We start from the raw sequence: 19,289 nt of genomic DNA on the forward strand, positions 1-19,289 counted from the left end.
CAGGCAGTTAGACAATGAACTCTTATACTATTCCTATTCTCAGGGGACAACATGACTGTTTTAAATACGGCAGACTGGTTGCTGAGTTGCAACACGCCCTCCTCCGCAACAAGTATGAGAGATAATGGTACACTGCATGCGACTGGGTGTGCGGATTTGTCCTTCTGGTTTGCTGTCTGGTGCTATTTCTGTTTGGGTCTCTTTTCTGTGTTCCACGTGATAAAGAAGACATGAATATGCCTTTCAGTTGTTTATGATTAGCCCTTGGCTGCAGTTTCCTTATCAACTGATATTCTAATATTAGTTTCTTTAGATCGATACTATTCTTAGTTTGTAAAATTATTTCACAAACACAGGCTTGTGTATTAGTTTTTTAACTACTTATCACTTGGTGGATGCTAAATTCAGCCCAAAAGCAGTCATGCCAATCAGAGCACTAGAAGCAATGTAAACGTACAGTATATACCAATTTAGTCACCTAATAACCCATGAACTTTCATAATTAAACTTAAAATTCTAACATGATTAAAGATATTTGCTTTTGTACAGACTTTTATAACTATTCCAAAGCACCTAAAATAACATTGACAGTCTAGTCTATGTTCCATCACTTTAAAAATTCTCAGTGATGAAAACTATGCAGTTAAAACTATAAATGAATATTAATGCTCAAATGTTTTATTCTGTAAATATTCATTACATTCATAAAGAAATGCACAAAAATTTTCTGCTATTTCAAATGTCAATATGCTGTCAAAATTTGAAAATTAATCCAAAACCATTATATGATTACAGAACCACTAGTTTTAAGATTAAGAAGAAAAACTCGTGCCCGTTAGAAAAGTGCTTGTCAAGCAAAAAGGTAGAAAAAGCACATTTTGGCTAGAACACACTCTCTCTCAGGTTAAATTAGAATGTGAGATTAGTTGAATAAAGAGTGATCCATCATGCTCAGCATTTATATTGCTTAGATTTATTTAAAATAATTGTCATTTTCTTACATTAAATGCAATTTTCATACTTGAAAATACATTGCCAGACTTTCGTTATTCTTAATTCTCATGTGGGGCTGTATTCTTTGGTCAAGAGCCAGATATCTACTATGCTTGACTTTGCAGGCCACGCAGTCTTCTCAAGCTGAGCGGTGACACTGTCATGCAGCAGCAGCCATACAGGGTATATAGATGAACAAGCACTGCTATTTTCTAATAAAATTCTAGTTACGGACCTTGAAATTAAAATTTCATTTAATTTCTCTACTTTAGAAGACATGCTAATTTTGCCCATATTTCAGTTAAAATGCCTAAAAAGCACACATACCACAAGAGCACAAGTACTATTTAGTAATTTACATCTCATATATAAAACGTAAGTGTTAAAATCTTCCTGGTTTTAGGGCCAGCCAAGTAGTTTAGCGGATTAAAGTGCCTGCAAGCAGGTGCAGGGGCCAGAGTTTGGACAATTGAGACTGGGCGTGGTGGCGCACACCTGTAATCCCAGCACTTGGGAGGCTGTAAATAGGTGGATCACTACAAGCCCGATCTAGTAGTGAGACCCTGAACACCCTGTAGACCCTTCCCTAAAATACAATAAATATATAAATCTTCCAGGTTTTGAAGATTCATATTATGCCTCAGGTGGTCACATGGAAGGCCAAACACTGTGTGTCAGGTGCACCTTGATCTAGACTCTGGCACTGTATTCACTGGCTGTGTTACCCTGGGTACGCTAGTCAACTTCTCTGGGCTTCAGGTCCTTTCTGTAGAAGGAAGGTCATAATTCCTACAAGACTATTTCTCATGAGAATAATGTATGTAAATTTATTGGCTATAGATACTAGTATATTTTTCTTGCTGATATCAATATTTCCATAATAGTTTAGCCACCATATTTTAGGAAAATAAAATAATGCACTGTGTTAAAGATTCCAATATTTGGCCAAGTAACAAATTCCTTTGCATTTACATATGCGTACCCTGGACCAACTTCAGACTCCTAGTAGCAAAATGTTACTCATACTTTGATTATTAGCAATGCAGTCCTGGTGGCAGACTGATGTGAAAGCTTTAAGGCATTTTAATGACTTTTATGGCAAGCGGTATATCACAGACTCACCATTCATTGTATAATCTCTCCTTTTAGAGAATGAAACATTTTATTTTCAATGCTGTGTTTTACTGTTGAAATTGGATCACTGTGTAAAATTACTGCAATAAAACTAAAAGGCAAACATCAAGACTAATGAATGGCTTTTCAAGACTGTTAACCTTAAGAATAATTTTAATTGCATATTTTATTAATATCACTTTATGACCCTGTCTTACTTCATCGGCATTGCTCAAGCATGTTACGTTATTTCTAAAGTAATTTAACATATTTTATCACCTTAATTCTTTTTTTGTTTGTTTGTTAGGATTGGGGTTTGAACTCAGGATCTCACTCTTACCAGGCAGGTGTTTATGCCACTGAGCTATATCCCCAGCCCTTATCACTTTAATTCTATCTACACAAATACTCTTGGAGATATAGACTGGAATCAAGATTTTCCTTTCACATATTTATCATTTGTAAATCTACTAAAATGTGAAAATTAAGATAAGCACAATTGCACCTTATCACATACGTCGGTCATCAGGGTTTGCTCTGGATTCCCACAACTGTTCAGTGTGCAAGTGCTACCCAAAAGCAGCAGTAATTAAATGCTACTCAGTGGTGCTCAGATTAACTTGATTTTTCAACAATGCAATTTTAAATTTATGAAATTGTCATATTACACAATACATCTCTTGATATTTTCAGCCATTTAAAAAGGAAACAAACATTCTTAGCTCATGGATCACATATACACAGGCTGTGAGTTTCAGATTTATTTCAAACTCTGAAATGGATTTACATGCATATACATGAAACACATTGTAAATAACAATGCATGCTTATTTCAGAAAATCTCCTTCTGAGTAAGTTAATTCTAGATTCTAGTTTGCTAAATGTATCTGTGAATCTGGCAGTGAGCTATAATAAGCTTATAATTCATACCACTGCAGTGAATCCTTAAACATTGTCCACTAGATTTAATACTATACTTTGAGCTATACTTCCCAATGAGCTATACTTTGTGTGTGAAACTACTTAGATCTGTGGGGCATGGTTAGGACAGATTCTAAAAGGGTCTTCACTTTCTCATTTTTAAAATGTGTCATTTGCTGTGACATGCCAGGCCCTGTGCTAGGAAACAGGAGCTGAGGAATCTAAAGAGTAGGCTCCTGGCCATGCAGGGACTTAAAGTCCAACCGCAGGAAAGCAACACGTGCCAGGATACGTTGCAGGCAGGCGCATGGCAGGCGGAGGCGGTACTTGAGCCTGCATAGAGCAGGAAGAGAATTGAGGAGAACATTTTTAGGGCATGAAAAATCAGACATTGTGATCAGCTATGTTGTGTTTTTTAAACTGGAGTTCAATGTATGAAATAGTCTTACAGAATTTGAGCACATAGGTGACTGGCTGAAGTGTTATGAGTTTATTAGTGAATGTCACGTGAGCAGTAGGACAGCCCACTACTGAGGCTCTTCTATTTTAGATTTTCTTTCCAGAATGAAAATCATAAATTGTTTTGTCGAGTTATTTCAGAAAACCAAATCTTTTATGTGTAGTCAGGAATGAAAGACACTCATAGGTATTCATAGTTTTTGTTTTTTTTTTTTCTGACAAACATAAAAAGAAGCTACAGTTACTATTAAATCTAGTGGACGATGTTTAAGGATTCACTGCAGTGGTATGAATTATAAGCTTCATGATATAGATTTTTTGAAATTATTTGTAGAAGCTAATATTACTATACATATATATATATCTTTATATATATATATCTTTACATATATCTTTAAACAGCTACCACTGTAAACATAGTTCTGAAATGCAACATGTAAGTTACTGGAGTAACCTTTTCAGGATTCAGTTTGATGTTGCAAGAAATACATGTGAACTTCGAGTTATGATAATAAAATGGAGACTGAGAAGATAGCTCAGTGGTACAGCACTTGCCTGGCAAGTACAAGGTCCTGAGTTCAATTCATGGTACCAAAAAAACCCCAACATATTAAAATTGTCTTCCTTTAAAAGTTCTAAATATAGGGCCAATACAATGGCTCAGCAGACTAAGCGCCTGATTAGGCAAGCTCAGGGACCGGGATTCAGTCCCCAGCACCACATGCCACACTGGACCCACCCATGAGTGTGCTGATCCAGTGACTGAGACCAGGCGTGGTGGCACATGCCTGTGATCCCCGCACTGGGGAGGCTGAAAATAGGAGGATCACTACAAGTCCGAACCGCATGGTGAAATACAGTACCAAATAAACAAGTAAAAGATGAAACACACACACACACACACACACACACACACACACACACACACACGCGCATGCAGTATGGTATGATTTTAGATGCTGTCCTGTAAATAGGTTTAAAAAAGAAAAAGAATCTGTTTGAACTCAGTCAAATTAAGAAAGGCAAGATATAGGTTAAAAGTACAGTTAAACATTTCAGTGCATATACATGGAAGGAAGAATTTTGCAAGCTTTAGAAAAATAAATAAAAGCCTAGATTTGTTTAATTAATGAACATCTTCTCAGTAGTGCTATTTATATATTTGTTTAAAATGTGTTCTGCTACTAAAAGAGTTAATAATATCTTTCTTAAGTCACAAAAGCAAAACAAGAGACAAGAAAATAAAATACACTTCAAACATATTTGGAGCTTCAGCAAAAATTACTTCCAATTTTCTACTTTATCTGTTATTATGATATAATGTATGTGTCATAATAGCAACCTGCTTATTACTAATCAGGATAGGGGCCTGGGAGATGGCCCAGTAGAATAAGCTCTTGCCTGGCAAGCTCAAGGGCCTGAGTTCAATCTCCATTTCTGCCAAAAAAAAAAAAAAATCAAAATAGAACTTCATTGTGTTCTAATATATCATTAATAACTAATGACATAATAACTCTTGATTTCACTTCTAGTTTTTCTAACATTTAGACCAAGTTCAATTTATTTATATACTAATATTTATTTATTTAATTTATTTATTTTTGTGATACTGGAGTGGCAGTGAGCTGCATCCCCAGTTCTTTTTTTTGCTTTGTGACGGCAGAGTCCTGACTAACCTGCCCAAGCTGGGCTCGCACTATGACCCTCCTGCCTCAGTCTCCCAGAGCGCTAGGCTCATGCGCATGTGCCCTCACACCACCAGCAGAATTACGTGCTATGACCTAATATCACTTTTCTTTAAAAAGTAAAACTAAAGTAACTTTACAACGTTGGACTTCAAGAAAGGTTGGTTATGCTCCCTTGGTGTGAAAATGAACTTACCGTGTGCCCCGAGTCAGTTTTCCCCCATCTCTTTCGGTCCTACCTGTACCCGCACAGGAAAATAATACTACATTCACACTGACCATTTTCTTTCAAATGTTAGTATCCGTTGTTGACCACCTGCTGCTGCAAATCCTGCATGTCAGCACAATGGCACCTACGGACAGCTGTGCATCTCAGGACTTACTTTTGAGAGATTCCTCTTCTCAATAAAAATGAATCAGAATTTTTTTCTTGGACTAAATAAAGACCATTAATTTTTTAATGAAAGGGATTGCCAGTATAATGACAAAGATCAAAACTCCTTCATTCTTCTTTTAATCACCTGAAGCAATTATAATCAAAACCAATACTATAATTTTTGAAGTCCCAAAGTTGAAATTCAAAAAAAAAAAGTATCTCATGTCTGACTTCTATAACAATTTTAAGACCCTCAGCTCACTTTCTGTCCTCACCCCAATTCAAGAGTGAAATCTGTTATTTCTAGTAGCATGAAAAATCTGTTTCACAAGTATCTTTTTAGATATAAATATGTGTGTATAGGAACTTAACCACAGTTAGAATTTAAAGAACTCTCTTGTCTATGTGTCTTGTCACAAATATCAGAAGTGTGGACAGCGCATCATGGAGAGTAGCCCTTATTCTCTTCTAGATCATCCTCTGGGATTTCCCTATACAGGTGGGAGGATTTCTTGATGATTTGGTGCTTCCTAAAGGAAATACAGCCAAAAGTCTGGAATCTGCGATGTACCATCTGGTTTCAAATCCTATCTCTTTCCAGGAGTATGAATATGGCCAAATTACATTTTAATTTTTATTGTTGTTGTACACGTTTGCAGTACATCATTACATTCATCACGGGGTGGGGAGGGCTGGTGAATGGATGCAATGCATCCTCCTTCTTTTCTTCAGCTCCTTTTCTTCCCCTCCTCACTCCATCTCTCGGCCCACTTCCCTTTTGCAAAAGATCCATCGCCCTCTTTTCTATTATTTCTCTTTTGTTTTGTTCTTTTCATATAAGAAAAACTATCAATATATAAGTTTGTGTGTGGCATTTATTTTACTTAACATTTTGTTCTCACTTTTGTTCTCTTCTGTTCAACACAGAACTCAAAACATTAGCAGGAACAATCAGAAAGAGAAAGGGATGGGGAGAGGAAAAGAAGGAAGTGAATCATCACCACTTGCAACTGACAGAGTCCCCTAAGCAGCAGACACACAATTATTTCAGTAAAAGAGCCTTAAAGTAATAAACAAATACAGCAATATTGCAAGATAAACAGTGAACACATACAAACCCATAGCGTTCCTGTACACCCATGGTGACTTCACTGAGACATTCAGACCACTATGCCAAGGCAGTTATTCACAGCTATCATGAAAAATTAAACAGTTGGGACAGTTATGTATCTTTTCTCAGCTTCAGTTCCCTCTGCTGCAAAGGGAAGATGATAGTGCTCTCTACTGACTGTTGCAGGAGTGAATGAATTAATGCCTCTAAAGCATGGGCAGACAGCCAAGAATGTATTCATCACCTTATGCTTGAGTCCTGTTTCTATCCACTTTTAAACTTGCTGCTACTTCTCTATGTTATTTCAAGAGAAAGAAATGGAACATATGCCTTAGTATGCTATTCTAGTATCTTGGAGTGTCCATTTTTAATAAGGTAAGCCTAATGGTTTTATGGGGAAGATAACCCCATTCTTTCATTCTCTGAGCCTTTAGAAGATTACTGTCAGGAGTATAAACCATTTACATACCTGAAGACAGCCTAGTACAAAAGAAAGATCACAGATATTGAAACTAAAGGTTGGAGTGCAGACCCTGGCCCTATACTTCGCTGCATTAGAACTTACACAGATTCCTCAGCCCACCCAAACCAGTTTCCTTCTGCACAAAATAGACAGTGTTTTACACCCATCAGGGTTGTTTGCAAAATTAACTGACAGTACATGGCTTAGTACATGGTCAGTTTTCTATGAAGGACTTTGCAGTACTAAATAACTTTCTATTGATAGGCATAGTTGATCAAATATACACATAATGTAAACAAAGTGCAAATTACTACTGGAAACTAGTAGCCACCAATTCACTCTTTGTCAGGACAGAAAATGTTAGATTTGTTTCTGACTATTACTGTTATTAAAAGATAAGTCAACCTTAAATTTCCCCTTTACTAAGATAAGTAATCCAGAATTTTGATTCCTCTTTTCAGCCTTCACAGTTCACCTCTGAATCTTACAGCAGATCACTTTATTATTAAATCGTAGATGTTAAGTGAACCCACCACTCACTGAGGGTCTGGTTAACTCTCTTCTTGTGGAAGAAGTACAGTCATCACTTAATACTTTTCTAACCGAGTAGCATTACTGGCTTGATTGGTTGGTGGGTACTGCATGACCCCACTGTTCTTTTTTAGAGTATTCATTCATAGTTGGCTGGTCTTCAACTTCTTTTTTTATAGTCTTCTGCTTGCTTCTAATTTTTTTAACTGCACCATTCCATTTATATCTAGCAAACACAAGAGGTGTTAAGTAGAAAATAATTGACTTTAGTCCCCCAGTGCTGTGATACATGAAGTAGAACTTTGCCAACAAAGGGAAAATATGGTGTGAACAAGTGGGTAGAGGCTTTATCACCTTGCTCACTCTGCATCTAATGGCCACAATGTTTGCCAGCTTACTTCATCGCCAAGTGAGGGGTTTGCCAAAACATACCATGTGGAAGTAGAAATAACACATTACAAGAGTTTTCGGAAGACGTACTTGCTGCTATAGAAGTCATCTCTTATTCTATGTTTCTGTGTATTACACATTAAAAATCATGACATCACTAAAAAGAAAAGCCCAGTGCTGTAAGGCTGCTTGGCATTTTCTATAGCAAAGAATTTATTGGGTGATTATCTTTCATCCATCACATGAGTAGGTTCATGGTTTCTGATTTGCATATTCTTCCACTATGATGCAATCATCTTTTAGCAATATCTTCTTGGAAAACATAAAATGTAAGCTAGTAAATCTCTTTGTTTCGATTTGGATTCAATGTACTGATTCTTCTTTTCTGTGTCTTGACTGTAGTAGAGTGTGCTGATCTGAGTTAAAATACACATACAGTACTGCTGTTTCGCTTCTTAAGGTCGACTGCCATTAAAAAGCCAGACGCAGAGAGCTATCTTAGCCAGAGAATTCGAAAACAAATCCTCTATAAATGCATGCCCATTTAGAAGCTAAATTAACAAAACTTTGCTCACTGGCTTCTCAAGTTTTCTTTTGCATGCCCTGTAAGCCAACAAAATCACTAGTAGAACAGTCATTGATACAAATTTAGAAGTAAAACTCACATGTCCTTATTCTTCTACATAGTGTCTCTTCTTGCAGTCAAAACAGAGCCTTTGAACAGCAATGAAACCACAACCACGACTGGAGATGGAGCGCTTGACACTTTTACTGGGTCAGGTAAAGCCTTTAGCTTGTGTGTCGTTACACAGATGTTGGGGATGTGCTCATCTTCCTCCTTGTGAATAACAGTATAAGCAGCAAAGCTGTTGGAGCTCTCGTCTTCATAAAATCCTGAATAAATTCACTTCTTTTGGAGACCAACTAGTTTTAAAATGATGTATTTTTAAGATCATGTTGGGGATGCTTCGCACTAATTTTTCAGTTGATGGTAAAATAGTCCCATGACTTTTGTCACTAAAGATAGCAGAGCCGGCTTTCTTCCTTGTTACTTTGTGTAGTGTTTAGCTAATTTAATAATTAGGTCAGAATAGCCAACTCTGTTCCTTCAACCTGCCCATTTAAATGACATAAAAAAATCACCTCCTGTCCATCATTGTAGATGTAAAACTATCCGTTTGATTCCTTCTAAATAGCCTTGTTTCCTCTCTGGGTTTAAATACTCCTCCTGTGTCAGCAGCTGACTGACAAACATTAAAGGTTAATGGGCTGCTGGAGCGCACATGCTGGTTGCATTAGAACCCAGCTTCTGGGAGCAGGCTTTGCTTCAAAGAGAACAATAGTGCATCGTCCGGCATCAATCCTTTTTAAATATAAGTACCTGGGAACTCCCAGCTGGGTACAAAGAACATGAATTAAGTTGACTTAAGGATGTTTTATTAAGTTATGGTATTTTATTTGGCCTAATATCCTGTGAGAGAATTTTTTAACCTGAGAAACAATGTGTATTATCAGAAAGATCAATATTGAACCATGAAACCTACAGACACATTTATGGCAATTACACCTTGATTCTATTATTCTGTGACAGATGGGCCAGTTTTATTTGTTTGCAACAGTTAGAAGCAGTTATTACGTATTCACATAAATGCTAGCACTCCCATCAGAAATAAATAGTAGTTCATAAACCTCACCTAATGACTTGTGGGCTTAACCACATCCTTCATAGCAGTTCGCATGCCGCCTGGCACATACACGAATACCAACTCACTTCGTTGTTCTGTAGCGCTCAAGGGCCGTAACTCTCATAATGTTCTGCAACTTAAAGGTAGATGCGCGAATGAGTTTTCATGGAAAAAAATAGAATGAGGAAGTGATTGCTGTCATAGGTCAAGTGTACACAGGCCTTTTAAAAACTGACTGGCAAAACTACACTTTAGCTTCAGAAAGAATTTCAGAACACTCTGATCCCTTTTACAGAGAAGAATACCCAGATGTACAGAAAAGCCCAACATGATCCGGGCCACACAGTCAAAGCCCCACAGCTGGTCAGCCATAGAAATGGATCTAGAGCCACTGTGGACAATCAGTCCTGTTCTTTTCTCTAATAGTCCATGGGAAAATATAAAGACAGAAAAAGAAATAGGTGAACACAATTATCTTATCTGAAATGTTCACATAGTATCTTTGTGTATTTTCCTAGTATTTTTTTTAAGAAAACACCCCATACATAGCAATAGATTTAATTTTTTGGGGGGGGTGGGGTGGGGGGCCTGACTCCGAATGCCTTCAGGGCAGGTTTGGCTGGCTCGAGTTGTAGGGATCGAACCACAGCAACCTGAGCCTGACTGCTTTGTTGAAGCAGCCACTTAAAGAACTGAGCTACGGGGCAGGCCCCCCAGATTTAAATTAATGTAGGAAAAAAATAACATTTTATTTCTGGTCAGACTAGTCACATTTCAAGTGTTTAATTGCTGCCTGTAGTTAGTGGCAATCATATGGACAACTGAGGTATACAGCGTGTCCAAAGTTATGGAGCACTGTGCTCCACGGCAGCAATTTCAGGCTTGGATTCTCAACAGCAACATTTTGGACTAATTCTTTATTGGGAGGGAGCTATATTCTAGCCATCTGCATTGCACGCATCCCTCCCTCTACCTCAATGACCTTATACCCCCATTTGTGACACCCTGAAAACTCAACAGACATCTTAAATGTCTCCTGGAGGACAAAATCCCTCCACTTTGCATCCCATTGAGAACCAACCATGTGAAGTATGATAGTAATAAGACATAATAAGAATACAAACTTAACATTGGTTGACAGTATCCTCCGGGAAACATACTAGATATCACATTTTAAAAAATTATTTCTGAGGATATTTTGAGAATTACTACTTTTGCCTCCTTTTCTCAGAAATCATAGACTTTAATGAGTTGAGTATTTGTGGTAATGTCTCTCTACAACTAATTAAATGGCAATGGGCAATACAAGATCTTTCACATTTGTACATGATATCCCACATGTTTTTTCTAGGGATTATTTTGCTTTGTAGGAATGACGTGTTTATTTTGGTCAGCATAATCACAACTCATTTCCAATCCATTTTTTTTCTTGTTTTCAGTTATCTGAAAATTTATTCACTAGAATACAATGTATTCATTTAGAGAGGAAGCAAAAACTCCAATTTTTCTCATGTGACAGTTTTCTGAGGCAAAGATTTTATGTTTTATTTAGAAAATGAAAAAATAAACATTCATATGACATTTTAAAAGTTAAATTTATAGTGTTGTGAATACTTCACTGTCATGAGGTCTGGATTATTCATTGGAGAGGAAAAGCTTTCTACACATTCAGCATTGTGTGCTTTTGTCTCCTTTGGGATGTTTTCCTGAAATATGGGATCGTGCCTGCTGTTTTATTTGATAAAATCTGCTAGGTGAATGTTTCTTTCTGTTCAGTGTCTTTTTGGAAAATCCTTCTACTTTTCAAACTTGAGGAAAACCAATTAGCATAGATAGCCCAAGTGTGTAGTATACCAAAATGAAGTTCCATTCCCAAACAACAACAACAGCCAACCAACCAACCTGGAATTCAGCCTCATTTAATTGTATATGTGCTAAGTAAAATACTATTGTGAATTAATGAACTAATCTACATTTCCTGTGGAATAATGCTATTATTATAAAATTTCCACTTAATATATATGGTGCAGAGTTTGTTCTCATGAAGCTGTTTTGAAATTTTCAGTGTTCTTTCAAGATTTTAGGAAATTTAATAGAAAATTAATAGTTTATGGGTCGACTTATTTTCAATTTTATTTAGAAGAGTCAGTTAAATTATAGTTCTTGAAACAGTTTAGATTGTAACACTCTTGGTTGATCATATGTGATGATTTTCAAAATTGACTTGAGAATTTCATAAAAACGTATTTACTGTATAATTGCTATGAAAGCTGAAATATGCTTTTCATAGACTGCTCTTAAAGGCAAAATAGCATTTTAAACATCCTAGACTTTATGTTTATGATGTAGTAGATCACAAGGACACTTAGTAGTATCTGGATGTAGAAATATATCATATTTCAAAAAATAGTTAGCAACCTCAACCTATTTGTCACTTTTACAGTTCTAAACGTTTAACTCTAGAATTATTATGAACAACTTAGAAAGGGCATAGTACTTTGAAGTTTAACTATGATTGATTAGACTAAACTAATTCCAGCACTGCATTGTGTACTACTTTAATCTTTTTGAAAAGGGAATGAACAGCAGATGGCCTAATAAAGACATTCTGTGTGCCTGCCCAGTATGGATTGGCTCTGAGGGGACTGACTCGACATGTTAGAGTCCATATATTTCATCTGTCTTAGTCAAGGCAGATGGCTAAATGAAAGAAACTTCCAAACTTTTGGATATATTCCACTATGGGGTGCATATTTGGAAGGAATGTTAATACAGCACGGCTTTGACTTTTAAGTTCCTTACAGAAAAGTATTACATGATATTTTAAGATGTAGTTGTAAATATGATTGCTACCACCTTTTGTGATTAGGTCTAAACTAAAGCATTGCAATATCATTTGTTTTCTGTATATCTGAAAATTGCAAGTCTACTTGGATATTGGAGACAACATTTTTAACCAAATTTGATTGGTAAAAAGAAAGGCTATAGAAAACAATAGCTTGTTTAGTATTAGGAAATGAAGGTTAAAATATCCATTTTTAAAAGATATTAATTAGAATAAATGTGGATATAATATATTGCCACTATATTGGACCTAAATCTAGATTTTTTTTTTTTTTTTTTTTTGGTGGAACTGAGGATTGAACTCAGACCCTTGCGCTTGCCAGGGAAATGCTTATTCTTACTGAGCCATCTCCCCAGCCCTAAATCTAGATTCTTTTAATTTAAAAGTGTACTTATCTAGCATGAAAGTTCAACTACTATATGATCAAAGATATTCATTCCTAGAATATCAATGCATAAGAACTTGCTGGTGATTTGAGAAAATGAAAGAATGATAGAATGATTTATGAAAGAAGTGTTTTTTTCATTCTCTTTAGAACAAATCTAAAAGCTGTTGAATTTTGATGAAATTTATAAGTATTGTTTCTTTTTAGAATCTGAATTTTAGAAAATGGATAGATTTAATTTTTAAAAAATGAATAGACTTTTAGAAACATATATTCAGTGTGGCAGTTCCATTTCATAGAAATGCTTTTATGAAGCAACTTCCTGTGCATGGCTTTTGTGTCTTGCAGTAATAACAAGCAGCGGCTATAGCCCCCGATCAGCGCATCAGTACTCCCCACAGCTATATCCCTCCAAGTAAGTGGTCAACAGATGCTTTTTTTAAAGAATTTATGTATTTGGTACAGGGTCTCACTACACAGCTTGGCCCTGTAGTGATCTTCCTGTTTTCAGCCTCCCCAGTGCTGGGATTACAGGCCTGCGACTCCACGCTCGGTGGTTGGCTCATTGCTGCTGGGGGTGGGGCTAGTGTGACATACAGTACTTGTCATCAAACCCGGGTCCCTGCACTTGCCTAAGCAGGTGCTTAGTCCACTGAGCTATCCCGGCAGTCTTAGGTTCAGTTTTGATAGAGCAATTTTCTGGAATTGCATTTGTTAATCTGTATTCACATCTTTAAATTAGAAACCATTTATATATAAATATATATGTATATATGTTCAATACATAGCTCGACTAATTAAACATTGTAATAAGTATCTTTTACAAAATAAAATAGAAGCTTGACTTTCTCTGGATAATTTCTTTTATTCTGAATGTTCATGTACTTTGAGGATAGCATCAAGTTCAAAGCAAAATACATTTGTTAAGGAAAATTCAAAAGTGCTTCTAGTTTAAAGAAAATATAAAGAGATCATATTTTACCCAATTCAACACTTCCTAATTTATTCCATCATTGAAATATTTTTACTGGATTCCTAGTTATAATAAAAACACTTGTGAAGAATGTTCTTTGTTATTTTTATGACTAATGAAGTCAATGTTTTGTGAACAGTGGTTGATATTTCAAATTGGACTATACTGGCTTTGTATCTGGATTTATTTGGGATCGGCCAGATGTCCCAAGATTTTAGATTCCTGATATATACACATTGCAATATAATGTGACTTTCTGCAACATATAGAATATCCCTAAGAGAAGACTGGGGATTAGATGTCCTTTAGGAAAGTTATATGAAATATGACCTCTTAAAGTGCCTCTGTTTCTTCTCAGGAAAAATTCTCTCTCTTTTTTTTTTCTTAAATACTTTTGGTTTTTGGTAGTGAATTCTTAAAAGACTATTTACCTGTTTATTTATTTCTGTAGTAAGTACAGAGCCGATAGGGTCTCACTGCATAGACTGGTTCATAGTGCTCCTCCTGTCTTCAGCCTCCCAAGTGCTGGGGTTACAGGCATGTGCCACAACACCCAGTCTTCGGAAGACCTTTCAGACAGACTTTTGTAATCACTGTATACCACCAGTCACTCGTCATGAGTGTCTGCTTCCAAGTATGTCAATGTAATTGACTGTCATGTGTTCACTTTTGCTCACCTAAATATTAACTGAACTGCCATTTCAGATGTAAACAAGAATTACAGAGCTGGAAGTGGCTTTCTATACAACATCTCAAGCAAATTTCTCATTTTAAACTTGAGCTAGTCTTGGGGACTTTAAATCATTTTTCCAAGGTTACCGGAGTAGTTTATAGTAGAGCCAGGGTTCTTGACATTCAAAATCTTTCTTATATTGTAAAATTTTGTTGTGGGTAAAGAAGCAGATTGTTTCCTGAATATTATAGGGTTTCACTGAGTCTAAACTGTCTGAATCAATATGCAGTCTTTGTTGCCACAGTAATGCTATTTTTCTGATATTTAGGCCCTATCCACACATTCTTTCTACACCAGCAGCTCAAACAATGTCTGCCTACGCAGGCCAGACTCAGTATTCGGGGATGCAGCAGCCAGCGGTGTACACAGCCTACTCACAGACAGGACAGCCCTACAGCCTGCCCACCTACGGTACTTGATCTCTGTCTTCTTCTTTGGGTATAAGCAGGCAATCCTGCTCCCTGCTAGCTTGATATTCTAATGTAAGTTGGTGCTCAACAGGAGATTGTCTTACTAATTATGTGGTTTGCACGTGCATTTTCAAAACAGATCTGGGTGTGATGTTGCCAGCCATCAAGACAGAGGGTGGCCTTTCCCAAACTCAGTCACCACTGCAGAGTGGCTGCCTCAGTTACAGCCCGGGGTTTTCTACCCCGCAGCCAGGCCAGACGCCTTACTCTTACCAAATGCCAGGTAAGTAGCCGCAGGTGAAAGCTATCATGTTAGAATGTGTTCTTTGAGTGGGACTCCATGGCTACAGGCTAAGGAAAAGCTAGTCATAAAGACATTTGATTTTTACCACTGCTTACAGTTGTAACAAAAAATCAACCACTAGCCAGAAACTTGAAAATAGTTGAATATACATGAAGAAAACATGACTCATATGAAATGTGAACCCTTAACAAACTGCATAGAATCAGCATGAAACCCAGTCCAAGCAAAGCACTCTTTAAGCCAGTCACTGGGGCTATCCTTCATAAGTTTGATGTCTGTTTGAGTAATCTAAAAGATTCACAGCAAAACCAATATTTTTAATATTCTGCAATAATGCAATACTATTTTGATTGTAATGTAATGCTATTGCATTTGAAATGAGTTAGTCCTATTTGTCCAATTATCATAGATTGAGGGCTTTGTTTATTCCTAAAATACCTCTTCCCTATTGATATTGTATTTCTCAGTGGGATTATTTACGTTTTACTACACTTCCCGTACTATCCTGCACATACAAGCATTTAAAAAGTATTCTCACTTTTGACTCCTATTAAAAATTATGCTTGATCTTTATGTAATAGCAGCAGAATTTCCATGACAGTTTAAACATTAAAATTAGTTTTATTTGTTCATCTAAGTTGTTATATAGCTACAGTTATCTTAATGTATTTGAACTAACTCATATTGCCATTTTAGCAACCTCACTGGAATGAAACAACAGGGTGTTTACGGTTCTTTTTACTCAGAAGAAGTGGACATATATTTCCATACAAACTACTAGGCGAATATCTTTAGGAGTTCTGATTAAAAATATGTGGTGAATGCTGCTGCCAAGAGCCAGCCAACAGACAGGCAGGCGCAGGCACACATCACAGTGTGCGTCCTCGTCCGTCTCACTGGCCTGGCACTGTGTGATGTCCGGCTCATCTCCAAAGTCAGAATGACCAGGATAGGTAAATACCAGGATATTGAGACAGCCACACAAGACAATTAAAGGCATTGAGGAAAGAGGACTTCAGAACTCCCTAAAAAATGACAAGAATGAATGAATAAATGTACTCAAAAGCCAGGGAATATTTTAAGGAGGATTAAAAGCAATGTGTCTTTTACAATAATACATTTTTAAAGTTGAATATTAATGGTACTGTTTGATCACACCTTGTGTAACCACAAAGCTACAATTAGCAGTGAGACCATGAACATAAAAATATTTCTCTTGTCCCCAAATATTATCTTATTTCTTATCCCAGACCAAATGAATTACATTGATTGCATACTATATTAGCAGTCAGAACATATTGATAAAACAGATAATCAGTGACCTCCTAGTGTTTTGTTTTACTCTTAAAAAACTCCATGAGGACATATTAAAGAGAAAAATTATAATAATATAAATATAATATTTCTTCTTATTATACCTGCCTTCACTTCGTTTCTTTCAGTTTTGAAAAATGATTAAATAAATTTTGAACTTTCTAATTTTACATGCTTCTTGAATCTTGGACTTGTATAAGCAATTCTTCCTCAGTTCTGAATCTGAATTCACACTCTAGTTTTAAAGAAAGAACATAAAAGAATGAAAGAGTAGGAAGCCACCAATTTCCTGGCCGTTCTAAGTGGAATCTATGTGTTTATTTCCTGGTGACTCCAACCAAATGTTTAATGCTCTTTGTTTTCTTATGCAAATTTAATGAGTAGGACTGGAAAGTTCTAGTTATTTCCTGGAAGAGTCTCAGCCTGTTCAGTACTTTATTCTTTGAGCTCACCCTTACTCGTAGGCCTCTACTCTTGACTATCAGCTTCATTCCTTGGGAAGATAATCCCTATTTCCTCCTGGTGAGCCCAGCACTTTCACCCGAAAAGCCATCACTGACCATCACAGGAAGTGCCACAGCCATGCACACTTACTTTATATATCTCTTCAATTCAAATTTACCACTTTCTGAACATGTTTTCCTTACTGGATTATGCAAAGTGAAATATTAGTTGTATTTTACTGTAAAAAAAAACTGGATTGGAATGTATGATTTTTTTTTTAATTTAGGACAGGATCTATAGGGTGTACAGGGTCTCACTGCATAGATTGGACTCATAGTGTTTCTCCTGTTTTCAGCCTCCCAAGCACTGGGATTATAGGCACTCCCCACCACACCCAGTCTCAATCACCATCTCCATGCACCCCTGGGGCAGGGCCAGCACAGCAGGCTGGGGATTGAACCCCGGCCGCTGTCCTCTGCTGAAGCAGGCGCTTTAGTCTGCTGACCTATCTGGCTAGCCCAGATATATGAATATTTTATTTATTTATTTTCCAATTTATACATAAGCACGGGTTGATAGGGCATCCTGAGATATTGTTATACAAGTACATGTTGTATAATGTTGAAATAAGCATCATAGAGGGTGATCAAAAAATGTAAGTAGTGAGTGCTTTGCTTTCTAAATTTACTACAATAGAAGACTCATTGTCATAAACAGCAGCATAAGAGACTTATGAGTATTTTGAGAGTAATTCATGGCCATGTGTCCTTTACTGAAATTTGTAATTTAAATATTCACTGTACTTTTAATCAAACCTATCCAGCTCTCAGAATTTATCATTTGTACTGAAAACATTCAAAATCCTTCTAGCTGTTTAAAAATGATATAATACCTGACAATTTGTAGTCACCCTGCTGCGGAAGCCTACACTGGAACTTTCTCCTGTCTGTGCCCGGTATCTGCTGACCCGGGTGTTCCTATCCTCCTGTGCCCCACCTGTGCTAACCACTACTGTCCTCTCATAGCGTAAGCCATCACTTGTTTAGATTCTTCAAGTGAGTAAGTTCACATAGCACTTTTTGCTCTGGACCTGACTTACTTTACTTAAAATAATATTCTTCAGTTCTATCCAGTCGAAAATGACAGGGCTCCATTCTCTCTGCTGGCTGAAATATATGAAGCCTATTAAAATGCACTTTGTTCTTTGCCTCCAGGTTCTAGTTTTGCACCATCCTCCACTATTTATGCAAATAACTCAGTTTCGAACTCAACAAATTTCAGTGGTTCGCAACAGGTATAGTAGCTTTTTACATTTGTGCTTTTTGTATGGATTGCAGATGTTTGAAGTGCATGCCCAATTTGACATATGCGTTTTTCAGAAAGTGTATGGTCTCCAAAATTATGTTTCTTTGTTTAAAATCAAGTTAGCATCTCAGGACAGTTCAAAATTACCTACCAAGAATTTTTGAGATCTGTGTTATTCTCTTTTTGATTTGTTTATTTTTGTTTTAATTTTGATTTCTTAAAAGTTTGTCCATTAAACATTTAATTTACAGCTATTTACATCATGTACATGTATAATTACATGTACAATGTTAACTATAAAATAGATTGCATACTTTACTGTTACCTTAAACTATCCTAAATGCTATTTTCTTACTATAAGATAAAACACAATTGTCATTATTAATATTAATTAATAAATTAAACAAAAATCAAATGTACGATTTTACTGTAGACTACAAGAATTTTTTGTTCAAAAAGATACTGTTAATTACCAGAACTACTGTTGATTTTCTATTATTACAAATATTAGAAAAAAATTAATTCTAGATCTTTAGTTTTATTATTTTATTTTTTACTTCTCTGAATTCTCTTAATAAATGTTTGGTTTCTACTTCCTCAATATCTGTGTATTTTGTTTTATGCCCTGAGCCTGCCTTTAGTAGTTATACTTACTTATTTATCTAATCATTTATTTATTTGTTTGTTCATTTGGTCCAGGGCCTCACTCTATAGCTCAAACTCATAGTGATCCTCCTGTTGCAGCCTTCCCAGCTCTGGGATCACAGGCGTGTACCACCACACCCGGTTTTGGTGGCCAGCTCCACACAGGGCCAGCAAGGTGTGTGGTACTGGGAATCAAACCTGGGT

General features: G+C 36.4%; 1 protein-coding gene across 7 annotated transcripts in view; it reads left to right on the forward strand.

Moving 5' to 3' along the window:
* Window positions 1–19,289, forward strand: part of Eya4 (EYA transcriptional coactivator and phosphatase 4) — a 286,279-nt gene that overhangs the window by 208,533 nt on the left and 58,457 nt on the right. For 5 of the 7 annotated variants that reach the window (XM_023714196.1, XM_023714198.1, XM_023714199.1 and 2 more), the window contains 6 exons: window positions 44–112; window positions 8,730–8,822; window positions 13,306–13,372; window positions 14,932–15,074; window positions 15,213–15,356; window positions 18,350–18,429. In XM_023714196.1, the coding sequence (XP_023569964.1) occupies window positions 44–112; window positions 8,730–8,822; window positions 13,306–13,372; window positions 14,932–15,074; window positions 15,213–15,356; window positions 18,350–18,429 (596 nt within the window). The remainder of the gene's footprint in view (window positions 1–43; window positions 113–8,729; window positions 8,823–13,305; window positions 13,373–14,931; window positions 15,075–15,212; window positions 15,357–18,349; window positions 18,430–19,289) is intronic. The other 2 variants (XM_023714200.1, XM_023714202.1) reach the window with 2 other exon arrangements.

Source organism: Octodon degus, unplaced genomic scaffold, assembly GCF_000260255.1.
Source record: "Octodon degus isolate 3935 unplaced genomic scaffold, OctDeg1.0 scaffold00034, whole genome shotgun sequence".
Lineage (NCBI taxonomy): Eukaryota > Metazoa > Chordata > Mammalia > Rodentia > Octodontidae > Octodon > Octodon degus.